The 22,796-nt window shown below is 38.0% G+C and overlaps 1 protein-coding gene and 2 long non-coding RNA genes across 5 annotated transcripts in view; all 3 read left to right on the forward strand.

Annotated features, from left to right (window-relative positions):
• The first annotated feature begins 256 nt into the window (after positions 1-256).
• Positions 257-4,116, forward strand: LOC107058614 (uncharacterized). Its single transcript, XR_001472168.1, has 4 exons — positions 257-487; positions 1,073-1,179; positions 1,289-1,397; positions 2,035-4,116. It is a non-coding gene; the product is annotated as an uncharacterized lncRNA (long non-coding RNA).
• Positions 4,117-6,934: 2,818 nt separating this feature from the next.
• On the forward strand, positions 6,935-7,461 carry LOC102590750 (uncharacterized mitochondrial protein AtMg00240-like). Its single transcript, XM_015304522.1, has 2 exons — positions 6,935-7,295; positions 7,409-7,461. Exons 1-2 carry the CDS (start codon positions 6,935-6,937, stop codon positions 7,459-7,461), a joined length of 414 nt encoding a protein of 137 aa, XP_015160008.1.
• A 236-nt stretch (positions 7,462-7,697) lies between these two features.
• The window catches only part of LOC102590402 (uncharacterized), a 24,734-nt gene continuing 9,635 nt past the window's right edge, over positions 7,698-22,796 (forward strand). Inside the window, exons 1-3 of one of the 3 annotated variants that reach the window (XR_001472166.1) lie at positions 7,698-8,668; positions 9,314-9,380; positions 9,469-9,534. This is a non-coding gene — a long non-coding RNA (uncharacterized lncRNA). Of the gene's footprint in view, positions 8,669-8,747; positions 9,029-9,313; positions 9,381-9,468; positions 9,535-22,796 lie in introns of those variants that run through there. The other 2 variants (XR_001472165.1, XR_001472167.1) reach the window with 2 other exon arrangements.

The following is a 22,796-nucleotide window of genomic DNA, read 5'->3' on the forward strand; positions in this document are numbered from 1 at the left end:
TAATTTGTTTTCTAGGAGATATGACCCTCCAAAGTAGACCCTCGAAAAGGCTTCACTTGGAAATTTCGGATTTTGATACGGTTGCTCTAAAATTTGGGTTAGACCCATTTCCCACTCAATTTGACCCCTAAACAAGAATATGAAGTCATATTTTCGAAAAACGAAACGGATCTTTTTATATACAGCTAAACAAGTTTCCGGTAACTTCCGAAGCACATTTTTAAGAACTTTTTGGGTCAAATTCAAATATAATCATTTCATTAAGTTCTCGACTCCAAACTCACATGTGAGGCTCTAGTTTCACTCTATCATTTTCCGGGTCGTTACAAAAAGGCACTCATATTTGTGGCTCTACTTTGTATGAATGGGAAGAGGTAGCTGCCAATAGTTTTTTGCAATGCTAAATTGCTCTAGACCGTTGATAGGCTGGTTAAGGAGAAGTATGTCTTTGTGAAGCAGTGTTTAACTGGTGGAGTTTCCTTTCCAGGTAATCTGATGATATCCTCATTACATTTTCTAATAGAAACATAATTGACCATGAAGTTTAAGAATTTTTTTTGTTGTTGTTGATAAAGTTCATTAAAGTTTATGAAATCAGTTCATTGACAAGTCTGTATCTGAGAATCTTTAGTTAGTTATGTATAGCGTATTGAACGTAAATAATGTTTGATGCCTTGATTCTCTTTGAACATGTCAAGTGTCCTTGTGATAATTTGCTTATAATTTTCCTACTTAACCAACTTGGCGAAAGTGGTGTACTTCATACAAAATGTTGAAGGTGCAGGGTTAGAGTCATTCGATTGTTGACTTTGTTTGAGAGGAATCAAAAAAATGGATCTTCACGTTGAAAAACAACAAGTTTAATTTTATTTGGTTTTTTTGGTGGTGAAATTTTTTGTCCCACCACTCGTTCTAGAAACATATGTGCCATCTTGCACCTTCAATAATCTAATATTCTTGACTCTATAGATTTTCATGATTATGGCATGCATGCTGCTGCATCTTCATCTTTATATTCGTAAAATTCTGGCACATCACAGTGTTCTAACTAAATTAATTCAATATCTCGCAGTAGAATGCACAAACTATTGCTGAATATTTATCTTCCCATCCACAAGTGAAAAAGGTCAATTATGCAGGTCTTGCTGACCATCCAGGGAGGTCTTTGCACTTCTCTAGGTATTCAAACAAGTGATTTTCTTGGGACTTTGAACTAAGGCGCTATGGTTGTCGGTATCCTGCCACCATGAAGCTCTTCCTTGAAGCTTACTGTTTATATGTTGATCAGTTTGCAGGCTATGGGTGCAGGCTCGGTGCTGAGTTTTCTAACAGGTTCTTTGGCAATGTTTAAGCATGTTGCTGAGGCTACCAAGTACTTAAGCATTACAGGCAGTTTGGTTAGTTTCATCTTATGCTCAACTGCTATTTTCTAAGATCATTTTTTCCTATCAAACTACTTCCTAATATGCCATCTCAATCTTTCCCTGTTGATTATAGTATACTTGCAACGATTATTTTGCTTTGGTAAGACAAACCATATATATAGTGGACAAAAACAATATTTCTTTTTGAATACCACATCTAATAGAAAACCTTAAGAGGGTGGCCTAAAGAGATGGAAGCATAGGCAATCTACCTTAACACTAGCATAATCAAGGATAGGGGAAAACTAAACTACCAATAAGAAATATTGGCAAAATACCTAGACATGGTTCCTCTTACTCTAAATCTATCAACTAGACGAGGAGATAGTTTGTTGGACTGTTTCATATCCAACTCAACTAAAGTATATTTGTGTCACGACCCGACTTCCCGAGTCACATAGCACCTACTATAACCCACGACTAGGTAAGCCAACCCGTACCCAGAACGACAAGTAACGCGGCACTCCTCTATGAACCTTTCTATTCTGTAGCACAAATTTCAAGTCTCGTGAAAAAATGATCAAGAACCCCAACCTCTTTTCTTAAAATCTATTTCTTTCAGTTTCCTTTATGCATGTACTTATTCTTCTATTGGCTACATTTGCTGCAGGTCAGAATTCTTCGTTCTCTAGATCATGCAAATGTATTGAAGTTCTACTCCTAGTGAGATTTGCATGTAACTCCTTTCTTTTTCTTCAATTTAGTTTCTATGGTAAAGCTCCTTTTGGTGTTTAATAAGAAGATTACTCTGACTTATTTTCTAATTCAACCGATCCATAAGTATGAAACATCTGCATACCTGTGGTTGGTTTTAGAATATTGTGTTGGAGGAAATCTCATGAGCTTATTGCAACAGGTAAACACTGACAGGTCTTCTATATTATAAATACATTTCATTGTTCCAGTGGTATAACTAGTATGTTGGCATATAGGATGCCTTATGCTGACATTAGACACGAACATCCAAAATTTGTCTTTTTTATAGTAGAGGCATGTGATATTGAGGTTTCATGGTAAATTTGTTGCATGCCTACATTGGGATTTCCCAAACAGGCACTAAGGACATCTGTGTCATGTGCGATTGAACACTTAATTAGAGATGATTGTTTGTAGTCTCACAAAATACAAATATAGGTTCTCACTCTTTGGACTAACTTGTTTCTTGTGCCAGCAAAATGATGTGAAAGAAATAGGTTTCTTTTTTGATTTGTATATAATGAGTAGTCAAAATGACCATAGTTTACTGTAGTTGGTAATGTCACAACTCTCGTCTTCATCATCTTACCTGTATTTTAGTTTAAACCACACCTGGGAGATTGTTAAGATCATTTAATCTCAAAGCTGAAGGATGGTAAGCTTCCCGAAGATTCAATGCATGATCTTGCTCGTGGCCTTGTTAGAGCTCTTCTATAAGTATCTTTAGACTTCATTGTTCTTTTGTAACACTTGTTGTTTAGGGCGTGAATTACTTTTTGTTTTTTTGTCCACTATACCAGATACTTGCATTCAAAGGGAATAATTAATTGTGACTTAAAGCAATCAAACATCCTGCTGGATGGAAATAGAATCAGGAAGGTATTATGATCTTTGTGTTGTGACTTTTCCACATCATGACGAGTGTTTTACCCAATTATATGACGTTGAAGTCCCAATTGTTTCCTAGAAGCTATGTAATTTTGGATTAGCAAGAAAGTTGATTGGTATATTAAAGACACCTTCCTCCCAATAGTTCACCTCTCTCTCCCCTCATTTTTCCCTAAAATGAATAAAGGAAAATTTAAATTGGTGGCAACATTTTGGAAGTTCACTAAAGGTAAACTGTTTGGAAGTGCTTTTGACCAATTATATGACGTTGAAGTTTCAATCATGCTTCCTTTTCCTCATCCAGTTCTTATAAAAATAAGATTTCTCTGATATCTCAAAACCATCTACGAACCTTTCAGATGTTCTTTGGCATCCATTTGATCTCTCAGTCAAGATCTGTAATGCCTAGCTGAAAATTAGATAGAGGAACAGATGCAATTCCTTCACTTTCATTTGATGGACCTCAACTGTCTGATATTGTCAAAATGTCAGAGGAGCAATTAGACTCTTTTAATAGTTGAATCATCAGTATTTTTAGTGGGAGTACTCCCTTAGGGGAGAAGCAAAATGTGATCAGATACTTTGAGCTTTTGAGCAGCAATGCTGATGCAGCCAACATCTTGACCAATGGGTCTATTGTGTTGGTTCTAGTCAAAATGCTTCATCACTCCAAGGTTTCTCTGTTACGTGCTCAACTTACTTCACTTATTGTCTTGTTGATTCGTCACTCTCTACTTTCATTGGGGATGAGCTGGAAAATTCTGGAATATTAGGTTGTCTAACTGATGGTCTGATAGACAGGCAAGAGAAAGTGAGAAGGTTTTCCATGGTTGCTTTGGGCGAATTACTATTTTATATATCTACTCAAAATGAGCATATCGTAAACCAATGGAATCTCCATCGAAGGACAGCAGACCCTCATCCTGTTGGCTGGTATCTTCGTTGTTGTAACTTCTTATTGGTGCATCTTGTCAAGTTTATTACTCCCTCCATTTTAACTTTTGTCTTGTTTTGACTTGGCATAGAGTTTAAGAAAGTAGAGAAGACTTTTGATTGTGAACTTAAATTAAAGATATGTAGAATGTACCAAATGTTCTTAAATCTCGTGGTCTTAAACATGTCATGTGGAAAGATGAAATTAAAGAATTTCCAAAAAAGAGAAGACAAATTGTTTTTTAAACGGACAAAAAAGGAAAGGAGGACAAACAATTTGAAACAGAGGGAGTGCTATATTTGTTAAAATTCCTCTCCACAATATCTCACTAACCTATATTGCAATGAGGTTTTAAGTATTAAGTGTTCTATGAGCAATCACTTAAAAGCATAGACCAAGTCAGAAACACAATTCAAGCACCAATGCAGCTCTGATGAGAAATAATGCAAGTTGTCACTTGGATATAAAAGGTTTACTTATTAATGGGCTAAAAACCATTTTTCTTTTAATTAGTGATAATTATACAGTCATGTATACTCTCGGACATGCAAGTGTATATAATAATTATCTTGTAGTAAATCATGTCCTAGAAATCTACACGGGACAGATTTCTAACATGAAGAATAAGATGAATGACAAATGATAAATTGGCATATACTTCAATTTTTCCTTGTTAGCTATCTGTCCCACATCACGAAATATTGTATATACATACAAGATTCTACAAATTTTTCTCTGTATTTTTCTGGATGAACTAATAAGCATGCAATTCCCTTGTAGTTCAACACTATATAGCAGTAAAATGAACATGTGTGTTAAGATATTTCTCTTGGGGTTGTAGAAAAAATAAGATAAAATCATACAAGCATCTGTACTATATTTACATATTCCAAAGCCTCACATTCTGTCTTAACATTCCTTTCTGAAAATGTTAATGTTGTAGGTTACAAGTCCAATAATTTTTGTCTGTTTAAAAAACAATGTGTCATGTGGAAAGATGAAATTAAAGAATTTCAAAAAAAGAGAAGACACATTGTTTTTTAAACAGACAAAAAAGGAAAGGAGGACAAACAATTTGAAACGGAGGAAGTGCTATATTTGTTAAAATTCCTCTCCACAATATCTCACTAACCTATGCAATGAGGTTTTTAAGTATTAAGTGTTCTATGAGCAATCACTTAAAAGCATAGACATTGTCAGAAACACAATTCAAGCACCAATGCAGCTCTGATGAGAAATAATGCAAGTTGTCACTTGGATATAAAAGGTTTACTTATTAATGGGCTAAAATCCATTTTTCTTTTAATTAGTGATAATTATACAGTCATGTATACTCTTAGACATGCAAGGGTATATAATGATTATCTTGTAGTAAATGTGACAAATTTCTAACATGAAGAATAAGATGGATGACAAATGATAACTTGGCATAGACTTCAATTTTTCCCTGTTAGCTATCTATCCCTCATCACGAAATATTGTATATACATACAAGATTTTACAAATTTTTCTCTATATTTTACTGGATGAACTAAGAAGCTTGCAATTCCCTTGTAGTTCAACACTATATAGCAGTAAAATGAACAAGTGTGTTAAGATATTTCTCTTGGGGTTGTAGAAAAAATAAGATAAAATCATACAAGCATATGTACTATATTTACATATTGCAAAGCCTCACATTCTGTCTTAACATTCCTTTATGAAAATATTAATGTTGTAGGTACGAGTCCAATAATTTCATTGGTTTCATCACTTTAACGAAACGGAGAAGATGATATTACAATACTGTTAGAATAGAATAGGAAAACACAATCCTACACAAACACAATCGCATCTCTATTCTATCCCTCCTCGTGTATTTTGGGAGCACATGTTTTTGTTCATAACTTAGCCCCAGGAAAAGATAAATTAGCCCCTCGTGCTCTTAAATGTGTCTTTCTTGGTTACTCTCGAGTTCAAAAAGGGTATCGTTGCTATTCACATGATCTCCGCCGATATTTTATGTCTGCCGATGTAACAGTCTTTGAATCTCAACTTTACTAAACATCTTCTGATCATCTTGATATCTCTGAGGTCTTACCCATACCTCAGGTCTTACCTGTACCGACTTTTGAGGGACCTACTAACCCACATTATACCTTCTTAAGTTATCATCGTCTATCATCACCCCATTATGCATTTGTGTCGTCTTTGTCCTCTATTTCCATTCCTAAGACTACAGGTGAAGCACTTTCTCATTCTGGATGGAGGCAGGCTATGATTGATGAGATGTCTGCTTTACATTCGAGTGGTACTTGGGAGCTTGTCTCCCTTCCTACAGGTAAGTCTACTGTTGGTTGTTGTTGGGTTTATGCGGTCAAAATTGGTCCAGATGGTCAAGTCGATTGGTTTAAGGCTCGCCTTGTTGCCAAAGGGTATACTCAGATATTTGGGCTAGATTATAGTGACACTTTCGCTCCTGTGGCCAAAATAGCATCAGTCCGTCTTTTTCTATCTATGGCTGCCGTTCGTCATTGGCCTCTTCATCAGTTTGACATTAAGAATGCTTTTCTGCATGGTGATCTTGAGGAAGAAGTTTATATGGAGCAACCACCTGGTTCTGTTGCTCAGGGGGAGTCTAGAAGCCTTGTATGTCGATTGCGTCGGTCACTATATGGTCTGAAACAGTCTCCTCAAACTTGGTTTGGAAAGTTCAGCACAGTAATTCAGAAGTTTGGCATGACTCGTAGTGGCGCTGATCACTCTGTGTTTTATCGGCATTCAGCACCAAATCTGTGTATTTATTTGGTTGTTTACGTTGATGATATCGTTATCACTGGCAATGATCAAGTTGGTATCGCTAATTTGAAGCAGTATCTCTTTCAGCATTTCCAAAACTAAAGACCTTGGCAGATTGAAGTATTTTCTTGGTATTGAGGTTGCTCAGTCTAGATCAGGTATTGTTATTTCTCAATGATAGTACGCTTTAGACATTCTTGAGAAGATAGGAATGATGGGATGTAAACCCATTGACACTCCTATGGATCCGAATGTTAAACTCCTTCCAGGACAGGGGGAGCAACTCAGTAATCCTGAAAGGTATAGACGGTTGGTTGGAAAGTTGAATTACCTCACTGTGACTAGATCGGACATCTCTTTTCCTGTGAGTGTTGTAAGTCAGTTTATGACTTCTCCTTGTGATAGTCATTGGGATGCAGTTGTTCGTATTCTGCGATATATAAAGTCAGCTCTTGGTAAAGGACTACTCTTCGAGGATCAAGGCCATAAGCATATCACCGGATATACAGACGCTGATTGGGCAGGATCACCCTTTGATAGACGTTCTACATCCGGATATTGTGTTTTAGTTGGAGGTAATTTGGTGTCATGGAAGAGTAAGAAACAAAGTGTGGTTGCTCGATCCAGTTCAGAAGCAGAAAATCGAGCAATGGCTATAGCAACTTGTGAGCTAGTTTGGATCAAACAGTTGCTTGGAGAACTGAAGTTTGGAGAAACCGGTCATATGGAACTTGTGTGTGATAATCAAGCAGCCCTTCATATCATCACATCAAATCCAGTGTTTCATGAGAGGACTAAGCACATTGAGATTGATTGTCACTTTGTAAGAGAAAAGATACTCTCAGGAGATATTGTTACCAAATTTGTGAAGTCAAATGATCAACTTGCAGATATCTTCACCAAGTCTCTTACCGGTCATCGTATTAATTACATTTGTAACAAGCTAGGTACATATAATTTATATGCACCAGCTTGAGGGGGAGTGTTAGAATAGAATAGGAAAACACAATCGTACACAAACTAGGAATAGTTTATAGTCTCCTATTTGGTAAGGAATTGTATTATATAGTGTCTATAAATAGGGTTCTCTATGTAATTATTAAAACAACAATTCAACAATATATTCTTTCCTTATATTTCTCACAAATACTTTATGCTCTGAGGACAATTGGAAATATCTCTAGTCAAGGAGGGTACTGGTCAGCTCCATTCACCAGCCAAGATGTCATTACTAACCTCTGCTACATATTTATGGCTTCTGGAAAGCAGGAGAACACGAGGCTGACAGCAGGGTCTTTCTTGGATCGTCTTGTTCATTTTTACCCTTTTAGTATTCAACGGGTCATGGAAAAACTTACATTCAAGGATGTGGTTTCAAGCCTGGACAAGCGTAATCCACGAGAGCAACAAATCTGCTTAAACATTCTGAACATGACCCTCCTTGAAAGTCATACACTTCCAAGTGTTGGAAGGTACCTTCTTGCCTTGGTCGAAGAGAAGAATCTTGTTCTGAATCTGTTGACTCTCTCTAATTGGGTAGGGTAGTGATGTTTTGAATGGAAATGCACTCATATTTGTGGCTCTACTTTGTATGAATGGGAAGAGGTTGCTGCCACTAGTTTTTTGCAATGCTAAATTGCTCTCGACCGTTGATAGGTTGGTTATGGAGAAGAATGACTTTGTGAAGCAGTGTAGATGCCCTTGGGATGGTTGTCGCATAAACTGTACCAAGTTTGCTTGAGTGTAGGAGATTTAGCAACTGAAGGGTGATAAATGCCGTGGGCAGATAATTAGCGTCACAAGTTGAAACTCTTCCAAGAATAGTATGCATTTATTTCATGTTGATCTCCATCTTCTCGAGTGCCCTTCACTGAAAAGAAAGGTTGCTAGTCATCAGGTTCTGCAACAGTTGGCAAATCTGCTTAAACTGGTTGAGTTTCCATTCTAGGTAATCTGATGATATCCTTATTACATTTTCTAATAGAAACATAATTGATCATGAAATTTAAGAATTCTTTTTGTTGTTGTAGATAATTAAAGTATAAGAAATCAGTTCATTGACAAGTCTATAGCTGAAAATCTTTAGTTATGTATAGCGAACGTAAATAATGTCTGATGCCTTTTTTCTCTTTGAACATGTCAAGTGTCCTTTTGATAATTTGCTTATAATTTTCCTAACGTAAATAATGTCGGATGCCTTGTTTCTCTTTGAACATGTCAAGTGTCCTTCTGATAATTTGCTTATATTTTCCTACTTAACCAGCTTGGCGAAGGTGGTGTACTCAATACAAAATGTTGAAGGTGCAGGGTTAGTGTCATTTGATTGTTGACTTTGTTCGAAAGGAATCAAAACAATGGATCTTCACATTGAAAAACAAGTTTAATTTTATTTGGCTTTTTTTGGTGGTGATATTTGTTGTCCCACCACTCGTTCTAGAAATATATGTGCCATCTTGCACCTTCAATAATCATTAATTCTTGACCCTATAGATTTTCATGATTATGGCATGCATACTGCTACATCTTCATCTTTATATTCGTAAAATTTTGTCACATCATAGTGTTCTAACTAAATTATTTGAATATCTTGCAGGAGAATGCACAAACAATTGTTGAATATTTATCTTCCCATCGACAAGTGAAGAAGGTCAATTATGCAGGTCTTGCTTGCCACCTTGAAGCTCTTCCTTAAAACTTACTGTTTAAATGTGGATCAGTTTGCAGGCTAGGTGCTGAGTTTTCTAACAGGTTCTTTGGCAGTGTTTAAGCATGTTGCTGAGGCTACCAACTTCTTAAGCATTACTGGCAGTTTTGGTTAGTTTCATCTTATGCTCAATTGCTATTTTCTAAGATTATTTTTTCTGTCAAACTACTTCCTAATATGCCTTCTCAAAATCCCTGTTGATATAGTAAACGTGCAACAATTCTTTTGCTTTGGTAAGACAAACCATACATATAGTGGACGAAAACCATATAAGTATGAAAACAATGTTTCTTTTTGAATACCACATCTAATAGAAAACCTTAAGAGTGAGCAATGCCTAAAGAGATGGCAGCATAGGCAATCTGCCTTAACACTAGCCTTATCAATGATAGGGGGAAACTGAACTACCAATCATCCAGTAGTTGACTCTTAGTTGCGCGGACTCTTCACTTTTAATGCCACACCCATCTCGGATTCTCCAAAAATACACTACTTTTGGCGAATCCGACACGCACCCATTGACACTTTTGAAGAGTCCGAGCAACATACTAGTCGTGCAAGTATTAAAGTGGCTCTTTTTAAGAGTCGAGTATCGTCGTACCCACAGGGACTCAAGATTAGATTAATTCAATTTTTCCAATACTTTCAATTTGAAACAAGTGTTATCATGAATAGTGAATTGGATTTTTGTATAATTTATATTATAATTATAAGCTTAACTATGATTCAATTTCAAAAGGGTTTCAACAATGACTGGGGAAATTCCAGGGCTGCAGCTAACTTGAGGATTCATGCATATTATCTTATAGAATGGATATTAATTAAATATCGAATCAATGATCACATGGTTAATTATATGATTATGGTTTCCCGACCTCTGATCCTACAATAATTGGTAGCCTAACTACATCGTTGAGCGGGGATAGGCTGAACCATTTACCGAGCATTATGTTTTCGTCTTGTCTACTAATCGAGCAAGGTTCCTAGGTATCTCTATCCTAGATACAAATCAACTCTAAATATAAGAGTGAATCATGCTCTTTTTTTCCCACGTTCTATCCTCTTATCCCTCTCCCGAGTTCAATTCAGACAAGATAGTTATTCCTGTGGTGATCAAGCACGAAATACTAAATCAAGAGCAAAAGATTGATTCATGTGATAATTAACTTCGATCCATTAAACTCAATAAAACCCAATAATAAAATAAAAAGAGATTAGCTACTCATATCAAGATTCTCAATTATGCAATGTTTAAATAACATAAAGAGATTCAATAGAGAATAGTTTATGAATGAACCCTAAATGTAGATGAAAAAGCTCTCAAAGTCGTCGTTCTTCAAAATCCAGAAAAAGAATAATAATAAAATATAAATCTTAGTCTATTTATATTTAGTCAAAACCCGCCAAATCTGGCACCAGGGTCTGCGACGCGGAAAGCCTTCAAGAATCCCAATCATGGCGAACATCTCTTCTCCGTGACGCGTGCACAATACGGAGTGTTTTGTCTCCAACTCCAATTCGCGAACAAATAATAAATTCCCTCTCCGCGACGCGAAGGGGATACAGATATGCCTTGTTCTTCATTTTTCGTTCTCCTTTCTTGTTGCTCTTTTACTTGGATTTTCTCGTGCTTCCCGGTGCTTGTTTCTTCATTTAACCTCACCAACACAACTAATCATGTTGGTTAGTATAAATGAATTCATATGACTCAACACTACTATCAATTAGTAAAGAATGATTCCGAACTTGGCGAAAATGCGGGTGTTATTTGGTTCTTAAGCATGCAAATACGCCCAAGGATTTTTTTTTCAACTTAAGACATGCATGTACTCATTTACACTTGGCCTTAACCACTTTTAGACATCATATGACTCAAGTAATGATTCGACAACTTTCTGCAACCAAAGCATTAAACTTCATGTTTGCCATTAGGTATCACCTATCTTTCATACAACAAGTGCCCCTCAATCAAAGGAATAGTCCTCACACTCAATTCAACAGATTGACTTAAATTTAAGGACTTTGGCATCACATAACACTCACTCAAAAAGAAAATCTCCCATGCATGCACTAAGAACCATAGGCTTGCCCATTGTGTACATCTCCACAAATTAAGCGTACTTTGCAAAGAATCAAATAGGGCTTTTCTAGGTTGGAATGTTGGCTAAGGGACGGGTAGGAAAATCATATAGTGGTCACTTATACTCCCCTAAGCACAGGTACATTTAAGATATCATCATTCTTTTCTTTATTTATCAGCCCTCTCTCAACAATGCTATCACAAGTGACTTTCATCTTTTCTCAAATCGTCCCTCGTTTCTTTATTCCAGGGACCAACTCTTTTATTAATATTATTATTATATTTTTTTTTACTGAAGGCTTTTCCATTGCCTTGTAACTATTTCAGGCTGCCTATTCACTTCCATTTTAACTCAATCCACCATAGTCTATGCTACAGTGCTTAGGCAAGTAGGGTGAAAACAACTTAGGGAATCAATAAAATGGTATAAGGTGAAAATGCGGCTATCAATAAAAGACTACAAGCTCAACATGCGACGAGTTATATAGAATATGAAAAGACTAGCTTTTTTAACATATTCAAGGAGGCCTATTATCATTTCCTACACAAAGCAACACTTCAATTTCATTTCAATAACATGCCTGGCAAGTTCTATACTCAGATGCAATACACGGATAGTACAATGCCTCATAACTCATGGCACAAGTTCTACTCAAGTTGGATCAATCATAGGCACACACTTCGTGTTCGAGTCGGAGTCAACATCAGAACCAGTACACAACCTGTCCTCATCTATGGGCACATCATCATCCACCAGCTCATGGAAATCAAGCCCGATGCCAAGCAATGCTTTGGCGTACACGTTCAATGGGTACCTCCTTTCAACCTGCCCCAATTACTCCTCAATGGATGCCCGACATCCATTTTGGTGTCGCAACATCTCCAGCCCATATATACGAGCCTTAATCAACTCATCGCGGCGATGGCGCTCCGAAGTGGTGAGTGGTGGGCCAAACTCATTGTCAAGCTCCTTTGTCTTCGTCACATCCACTAGCATATAATCCAAACTCTCCTCTTGTAGACCTGCAGAACGACACAACCGAGTAATGATACCTCCAAAAACATACCTGCGCCCTTTCTGAACCCGAGCCTTTCTCATAACAGACTTCAGGACTGCCCCATATTTAATTCAGTGTTCGTCTTTAGTGCGTACAACAAACACACCCTATCACGTGTGATGTCTGTGTAGTGCAGCTCGGGGATCAAACAGTTCATCACTATTTTCAACCACACCCGCGCTTCTCTGCTCATATGCGTATAAGGAAGCGATTGGTGGAACCGCTTAGCACTGTGCTTGGTCCACCGGACCATTGTCTTAGGACCACAGAGTGTGGCGAATGGCTCGATATTATGGTCTAATATTCAATCCCGTCGCATCAATGGGTCCGTATCTGTTGCAGTGCCCACTATGTCATTCAACACCGCCAGAGTGAGGTGCGGCACATCAACTCCCAGCACCTTCATAAAATGTGATCTCGACTTTGTTGCCCACTTAGCATAAAACTCCATCACCACGTGCATATTGCACTCAGTGGGCTCAAGAAAGATGTATTCCATATGGTTCTTGAATGCGCCTCATAATCCGGGGAAACTCCCTTGCAAGATTGTCCCTTCTATGCACACATCAGAGAAATAGCGTGCCTCCATGTGTTTCTTCCACCATACTTTGCCCTCTTTGGCCACTACTCGCAATCCAAATCTCTGAGTTTGTCCTCGTGGGATTGCTGGTGCGGGAAGTACATTCCCCCCACTCCGAACTCGCTTCCTTTGACTTGATGTTGCCACCTCTTTGCCGGGTCGCTTAGTACCTGACATGATTACCTATATCACAATAGATTTCAGCCCAAGACAACAACAATTCACGGAGTGATGTGCAAACACCACCCCACACTTATTCCATAGAGTGATCCTACCTTGGTACTCAGACTTCCCAAAGCTTAACACACAATACCCAAAACTACAGCACACCCACATATTTAACACATTCATATATCTCATTTAGTTACCACAACAGCAGTCAAGTACAACCAACCTCGACCCCACGATAAGTACACAACAAACCCACAATCCCACACAGATATAATCACACAGTGCTACTCAAGAATTCACACTAATACCTTCAAATTCCACGAAGCGTAGAATCTTATTCATCAAATAGCCCCCCATTTCTTCACCCTACAATGTTCATACAACCATACTTTACCCAATGCCCACATGAGATCAAACAATCGACAATTTCTACTCAAGAATTCGAAATACCCATTAAAATTTAGCCTCCGCAACTTCCATCCACTACCAATCACCGCCCAACATCAACCCACTAATTTATGATCAATAATCAAGAGATAGGAAGATACGTACCTTCGATGTTGGAGAAGAGAAGAATAGGGAGAGAAAGAGGTGGAATTGTCTTTGCGTCACAGAATGAACCTTGAAAAATCATACAAAGATAAGGGAAGGGGGGAAAGTGGGTAATAGGGGAGAAGAATGGGAGAATAATGGTGAATTTAGGGTAGAATTAGGATTAAAACGGGGTCGGGTCGGATTTTCTAAAAAAACGGGTGAAACTTGACTTTTTAATGAAAATCAAATTATTCTTACCTAGTCCACGACGCGGCTCCATTACGGAGTCTTCTGTTTCGCGAAAAACATTATTTCTCAGCGAAATCAATTTTTTGAGCGACTCTCTGCGACGTGGTTCCATTATGGAGCTCCCTTGTTTTTGACGAAAAAATTAATTCTCGTCGAGTAAAAAATTCTAAGCCTACCTCGCGACGCGTGCACGTTACGGAGTGTTCTGTCTCACCCTGGAAAAATTAATTTCCAGCGAGGTAAAATTCGTGACCTTCCCCGCGGCATGCTATGGTTGCGCATTCCTGATCCCTGCATATTTTACGAACAATAACCATTAACACACACACGATGGGTTGCCTCTCATCCAGCGCCTTAGTTTTGGTTGTGGCATGACTCATTTATTTGTATTTTTTCATGATATATCAGGGTTTTTTTTACTAATTCCTACAAATTGAAATTACACAAAGAAGAACAAAAATCCTATCTACATGTGATCACAGGTTACCTCCCGTGTAGCGCCTGATTTATCGTCGCGGCATAACCCATCTCATGACTCACTCGTCATTCAAATTAAGCGTTTCTTGCTCACGATCGATGTCATTCCCAAAGCGATGATTCACTATCTCCCCATTTACAAGAAAAGTGGAGCTCTTGTCCTTATTTCTTAGCTCCACAACCCCATGTTGAGTCATTCTCACCACCTCAAATGGCCCACTCCACTTAGTTCGAAGTTTTCCGTGGAACAACTTCAGTCTTGAATTGAATAGTAAAACCAATTGGCTAGGCCCAAAGGTGTGTGACACAATATGCTTGTTATGCCACTTCTTGGTCTTCTCTTTATACAACTTGTCATTTTCATACACGTGGAGCCTGAATTCTTCTAGCTGATGCAATTGTGTCTTGATGCCTAGTATGCTTGATGCTCCAATTTTGCTGGAAGGTGACATGCTTTCCCAAACAACATTTGATAAGGAGAAGTCCCTATTGGTGTCTAGTATGCAATCCTGTATGCCCACAATGCATCATCTAACTTGTCAGCCCAATCTTTTCGTTGTGCATTCGCAGTCTTCTACAGGATTTGCTTCACTTCCCTTGACCGCTAGTCTGAGGATGATAGGCTGTGGCTACCTTGTGTCGCACTCCATACTTGGCCAACAAATTCCTCAACGAACTATTGATGAAATGCTTACCCCCATCTCTTATCATGGCCTTTGGAGTTTTGAACTTGGTGAAGATGTGCTTCCTGATTAACTTTACTACCACCTTCACATCATTAGTAGGTAAGGCAGCAACCTCAACCCACTTAGACACATAATCAACTACTACTAGTATGTACTAGTTTCCATTGGAAGCTAGAAACGGTCCGATGAAATCTATCCCCCACGCATCAAAGATCTTGACCTCTAAGATGTTGCTTACAACATCTCATGCTTTCTAGAAATAGTGCCCATTCGCTGACATTGATCACAACCCTTCACAAAAACCGCAACATCTTTAAATAGAGTAGGCCAAAAGAAACCAGATTGCATTACCATATGCGTCGTGCGCTCGCCTCCATGGTGTCCACCATACTGTGAAGAGTGACGACTCTCCAATACTTGCATCACCTCTTTTTCAGCTATACACCTTCGCACCTCATCCCACATATAAAACCTCGCCTCATGTTTCAGCTTTTGTTTCTTATGTGTCGAAGCCCAGGTGGAAATAAACCACTTACCAGCAAGTTTACAATATCAACATACCAAGGTACTTGTGCAATCTCCAAGGCTAATAATTTTGCTCATCAGGGAATTCTTCACTAATTTGTTCTTCATTTGTTACTTGAGACGAGTCCTCCAATCTTGACAAATGATCGGCTATCTGGTTCTCAGGAGTGTTTTGGGAAGCAAGAAGCGGAAAAAAGCGACGAGGGCTCGCTTCACGGAAGCGAGAAGCGAAGCGCGCACTTTTTTTAAGTAAAGCGATATTTAGTATAAAAAAATAAATAAATTAAATAACTGAATAGAGGTAATATATTCTTTAGATTAAAAGTAAATAGATAGTCAATAATACTCGTAAGTCATAACATATAAAGCAAAAAATCAAAAACATAATTAAATCACAAAAGTAAATAGATAGTCAAAAACATAATTAAATCACAAAAAAAAAAAACTTACAATTTTAAAAAAAGAAACCCTAATTAGCGCTTTTTCAAATTAAGCGCGCTTTTTTACGCTTTTGCTTTTCTTGCGCTTCTCGCTTCTACAGTAGAAGCGAGCGCCTTTTCTATGTCGCCTCGCTTCACGAAATAAAAGCGCAGGGGCCTCGCCTCGCTTCTCGCTTTAAGCGCGCTTTTCTGCGCTTTTTACAACACTGGTTCGCAGTCCCCTTCCTATCTTTAATTAATATCCATTTGATTAGCCCCGGCTTCGCATCTTTCTTGTTGATTAAATACCTGATCGCAGCATGGTCAGTGTAAACAACAACCTTGGTGCCTACCAAGTAAGATCTAAACATATCAAAAGCAAACACTAGCGCTAACATCTCCTTTTATGTGATGGTGTAGTTTGATTGTGTTGCATCAAGAATCTTGCTGGCATAATAGATGGAATTAAACATCTTATCCTTTCGCTGGCCTAGCACTGCACCTACAGTTGTATCGCTATCATCGCACATGAGCTCGAAGGGTAGCTCCCAGTTTGGAGCAATTAAAATAGGTGCAAGGTAATTAGGTTCTTTGTGGTGGCCTCATTTAACTTTCGATAATCCATGCAGATACGCCATCCAGTTACTGTCCTTGTAGGGATCGGTTCATTCTTCTCATAAGTCACCACCGTCATACCTCCTTTCTTGGGGACATTAAATAGGACTCACCCTTTATACCGCATCTAGCCACTTTATTACCTCTTTCCTGACCACATCCTTAATGACTAGATTTGGTCTACGTTAGTGTTGTGCATTCGGCTTGTGACCTTCCTCCATGTAAATCTTGTGCATACACAACGTTGGACTTATCCTGTGAATGTCAGACATCTGCCAGCCTAAAACTGTTTTTCTCTTCTTCAATATACTCAATGCTGCTTCAACCTACGGTTCAGACAAATCTGCAGTCAAAATCACAGGTAAGGTCTTATCTTCACCCAAAAATGCATACCTTAGGTGGGCTAGCAATGTTTTTAGCTCAAGTTTGGGTGCTTCTTCAATTGAAGGCTCGGGTGGAGGGCCCAACACCCTATTCAATGGCTCCCAATGATCTCTTGATATGCCCACGCTCGACACATCCTTTAACTGCACCAATTCTTGTGCTTCAACATCACCATAAATATCATGCCCCACTAAAACACGCTCCAGAAGGTCCTTGGATGCAATATAATGAGCTTCTGCTGCAAGATCTATTATTGTTATGGCAGAAAGCTCTTCATACACGGCCGACAGTTTCAACGCCTTATATACATCAAACACTTCCACTTTGTCATGCTCCCGCATGGTCAATTGATCGGCTGCTACATCTATCATAGCACGCCATGTGGCCAAGAATGTTCTTCCAAGGATGAAGGGAACCTGAGGATCTGGCTCAAAGTTCAGCACCGCAAAATCTACCAAAAATATCAAGGATCCCACCTGGACCTCGACATCCTCTACAACACCTTCTGGTCTAGCCACCGATCGATCTGCCAACTGCAAGATACTGGTGGTAGGTTTAGGACTACCCAACCCCAATTTTTTGAACAATGATGTAGCCATTAGGTTTATACTCGCCCCAAGGTCACACAACCCTCGCGTATGGATGCTCTTCCCTATGGTGATTTGAATCGTAAAGCTGATCGGATCTTTCAGTTTGGTGGGCAACTTATCTTGGATTCTGGAGTTGCACTATTCAGTAAGTGCCACTGTTTCATATTCTGTCAGTCTCCTCTTATTTGCCACAATCTCCTTCACATACTTGGCATACTTAGGTATACCCTACAAAACATCTACAATAGGCAACTTGTTTTAATAGAGCGAGAGACTTACCAAAACATTCGTCCTCATTCTGTTTTTTATACTTCTGAGGAAATGGTGGAGGTGGTTTTGCAATTGGTTGTACTCTATCTTCTTCTGCAACAGTCTCACTATCCTTGGATTCCTCTCTTTAACTGTAGATTCAACACTTCTCTTCTTGGAGCCAACTCCTCCAACTGCAACCCATTACGCGTACCTAGCGCATTCACCTGCTTGGGTTGGGATCATTATTTGCATTCTTGATATCTAACTAATGTAAAGGTCAATTCTCAGAAGCAACTAGAGAAATGAACAAAGGGATAAATGTGAGTTTGGCAACCGGGGAGAATGTGTCTGAATAATCTACCCCATATGTTTAAGCATACCCTTTAGGTAAGTCTGGCTTTAAGTCTCGCTATAGATCCATCTAGATTAACTTTAACTGTGAATACCCATTTGTATCCCACCGATTTCTTTCCCTTGGGTAAATCCACTAAATCCCATATGTGGTTGTCCTCTAAGTGTGTATTTCATCAAGCATTGCATAAGATCATCCAGGATGATTCAAGGCCTCTTTCACGGTTTTAGGTACAAAAACAGAGTCTAGAGAGGCAATCAAATATCTAGACGTAGAGGATAAGTGGCCATAGGAAAACAAATTACTAATGGAATATGAGGATTTGAACATATGTGTACTATGTGAAGAGCAATTGGGAGGTCAAGATCTTGTGGAGGATCAAGTGAATGAGGATCTGATGACAAAGGAATTGGTGCAGGACATGTATCATTAGCCTCTCGCCTCCTCGAGTAAACTTGATCAATTGACGGTCTTGCCACATTAGATGGAGAAGGAGCTTTCGAAACAATAGTCGATTGGTCTTCAATAGAAGAATTGAGAGATGGAGGGACAGCATCTGATTCTTTTGTCAAAACACGGGTGACCAGATAGACTAACCACTCATCTTCCTCCCACTTACTTGTAGAAATCAGAGGTGCATAGAAGAATGGTGTAGTCTCTGAAAATACCACATTTGTTGACACCATATATTTGCCAAGTTCGGTAGCATAACACTGATACCATTTTTGGAGGCGAGAATAGCCCAAAAACACACACTTCAATGCCTTGGGGCCAACTTGGTAAAAGATGGCCAAACATCTCGAACATAGCATATGCTTCCAAATATCTTAGGTTCTACTGAAAATAGAGACTTGTTTGAAAAAATAACAACCTTCATTTGGAACAAAAGTGCTCGAGCTGTCTCAAGTAAGTGCCTATACTTCCTCTTAGCAACTCCATTTTTAGAAGGTATGACGCATGAAGACTGATGGAGAATATCATGTTGTCTCATATACGACCGAAATAATTCTGACATATATTCTTTAGCATTGTCACTCCTCAGAATACGTACCGAAGCATCGAATTGTGTTTTGACTTCAGCACAGAAGGCACAAAAGTGAGTAAAAACTTTTGAGTGACACTTCATAAAATAAATCCAAGTCCTCCAAGAAAAATCATCCACAAAAGTAACAAAGTACTTATTATGCCCAGTTTTGGAAACAATAGGACACGGTCCCTAAACATCACAATGAACGAACTCAAAAGTTGACTCAGCCCGCTTATTAACCCTTGGACTTAATGAGCTGCGATGATGTTTATCAAATCGACATGACTCACATTCTAATGAAGAAATATTCTGGAATCGAGGACAGAGCTTCTTTAATAGAGGTAGAGAAGGATGTCCCAATCGACAATGTGCTTCAAATGGAGACACAACACTAGAGCAGGCAACAAATCGAGCTTCCCATTCATCAAGGATGTAGAGATCGTCAGATACATGTCCTTTACCAATAACCAGATTCGTCTTAAGATCATGAAACAAACAATGATCGGGAAAGAACGAAATATAACAATTAAGGTCTCTGCTAACAAAAATCAAATTAAAGGCCAACTTTGGTAGACTTAATACAGATGACAAAGTAATAGAAGAGGTTGGTCTAATCGTCCCATATCCAACACTGTTGCAAGTTGATCCACCAGCTACGGTAACCAGAGAGGGTTCTTTGTGTGCTTGAAAACAAGAAAAAATATTAGGATTACCTGTCATATAATTTGTGGCACCTGAATCAATCACCCATTTATTCGAAGAGGTGATAAAACATGTTTTATTTGATTCAACAAAGGAATTAACTGAAGTGGATTCCTTCGAGAAATCTGGTATTGAGAGAATTTAGCAAACTGCTCCGCTGAAATTAGGACCATTTTGTCTGATAATGGACTACAAGCACCAACAACTTTAGACCTTTGAATTCTCATATTACATAGTAGGTCATTTTCCCAACAAGTCCAACCAGATTATATCCTAAAATCAGACAATACCCAAGATAGACAATAACCTATTTTGGAACAATAAACAAAGTAATTGTTCTTCTCCACACCAATTCCACTCAAGGATAGCTATCCAACAAATCAGAAAATCATCGAATAAAGAGCCGAGTAAAAATGTTTGATTAAAGAGCAAAACCTGATGATATTACAACATGCAGATGTTGCCTGACTTAGAGAGACCACTAGATTATTGGTAAAAAATGGGCAACTCTCTCAAATCGTGGTCTGCTGAACAAAAAACCACCAAATCCTTGCTGGAAATGTCAATACGACATTTGAACAACAAGCAGATTGGATTTCTGATGTAACACCACTACTGCAGTCTCACCCGAAGGGGTACTGATGGAGCGTGAGGTTCACACGAGTATGTTCTAGCCGTCGAGATTTAGGGGATTAAGATCGTGGGAAGTATCTTCTTCCTAAGTGGGTGGTGACATAAATTTTGGAAATCTCAATCACTTTTGGTGAAACTATAGTCGATTCCGGCGAAGACAAAATACCAACTCAGACATTGGCTCTGATACCATGTTATTGATAAGGTTTGGAGAGAATAACTTGTATATTACTCAAAGAGAACAATGGTTATAAATACATGGAGAGAATAAGCCAACTATGGTAACTAAATATTCAAATCCATAAGCCATCTGTATCTATCTATATTATTATACAAATTCTGTAACAGAAACCAATGCGAATGATCAAGAAATGGCTCCAAAAATTGAGGAAGAGTATTTTTTATGAGAGCAGGTTCCTTTAGTCAAAATGTGCTTGAAAATATGATGATTACTTGGCCCGAAGTGAGGACACAGTCTCATTTTCAGTTGTATCTTCTTTGTTTTTGTTTTGATAATAAGATTTGGATTGACCATGCCCGGTGATGGATAGGGAGTGACGACTTTCTTGGGGCTAAATCATTGATTGCTTGTGAGTGAGTGTTTGATTGGCGTTGATTGTGGAGAAGTCGGCGTAGCCGTTCCTGAATAGATGCATGAGGTTGCATGATGATGGATTGCTTGACGGCTTTCTTAAGTGCAAAATTGTCGTCTTTTTGGGATGGTTTTGACTTGGTTGGTACTAAGAAGATAGTCATGCATGTGAATAGTGTTAAGCATACTACCTCTCTATTTTAAAGAGGTTGAGCATGTTATGAATAATTTGTGACACTCTTACAACTCTTTTTGTGACTTTTGATTCTTTTGCGGTTAAAATGTTGAAAAGGAAGTAAGATTTTGAACCATCTTGATTGATTTGCAGGCCATGTGTGGTGAGTTGTTGAATAATGTCTCGTGTTTGCTTTTGTCACCTAGAATTTGCCCAACTGGTCTTGAAATGTTTGTCTTGATTGAGTTTGGTTGGAGAAATGATCTTAGGCTTTCTTTGATGTTCTTGAAGTCCACTTGGCCTAAAAATCCCACCTTTGCACTAAATATATCCTTAGTTGACGGCTTTCTTAAGGGAAAAATTGTCGTCTTTTTGGGAAGATTTTGACTTGGTTGGTACTAGGAACATTGTTGTAGACACGTAATTTTTGACCGAACGTAAAATTTTATACCATTTTTAGAGCTGAAATATTTTTATAAATAAAAATTAAATATTTTGACTTTTATCTTATTTTATTAAGTTCATTTTTAAAAAAAAAAAAGATTTGAAAACAACAAAAATAGAATCACTTTTAAGGTAAGTTTTATTTTCAATTGTTTAAAAAGAAATGAAAGATTACAAAAAAAAATCTATATTATTTTAAAATTAAGTTTTTATAAATGAGCTAGTATTTATTTAATTGTTTTTTTTACTAGCTATTTGACTTTCTCTAATTAGCTTTTATTAATTTAAAATAATTAATTGATATTTTTATTATAGTTAATTATTATTCTTTTAAAAGTAAAAAAAAAACTAAAAGTAAAGTAAAAAATAACTTACCCCACTTTATCTGCCAACACCCCGACCCCACTTTGCTTTCAAATAACCCCACTTTCCTCTCCAACGACCCCACTTTGCCTTCAAATGACCCCACTTTTCTCTCCAATGACCCCACTTACCCACTTTCTCGTCAACTACACACCACCTGCACCTCTAAAACCTATATAAACTATACCAATATGGACGACACCGGACTCCTATATATATCACAATACATCACCATCATAAGGCATCATCAAATATACGGAATAGCAGTGCACACACAAAAAAAAAGAGAAGCAATACACTTTAAGTCAGAAAGATTTTTGTTCGTGGATTTAAGTTCGTGGCTCCTTAAAGTTAATTATAATTAACTTTGGAAATCAGTAGATTGTAGCGGTTTCTTTTGTTGGAATTAAATTTTACGAAAAGGTAATTCTAATTTCTTATATAGTTCAATGAAATAATTGTTC

Source organism: Solanum tuberosum, unplaced genomic scaffold (genome assembly GCF_000226075.1).
Source record: "Solanum tuberosum cultivar DM 1-3 516 R44 unplaced genomic scaffold, SolTub_3.0 scf00567, whole genome shotgun sequence".
Lineage (NCBI taxonomy): Eukaryota > Viridiplantae > Streptophyta > Magnoliopsida > Solanales > Solanaceae > Solanum > Solanum tuberosum.

What these genes read in the sequence shown, in the direction of transcription:
- LOC102590750 (XM_015304522.1), top strand. Translation starts at nt 6,935, where the DNA reads ATGGGATGTAAACCCATTGACACTCCTATGGATCCGAATGTTAAACTC. An exon ending in ATATTGTGTTTTAGTTGGAG is followed by an intron (nt 7,296 to 7,408) that starts GTAATTTGGTGT and finishes TGGATCAAACAG; the next exon opens with TTGCTTGGAGAACTGAAGTT.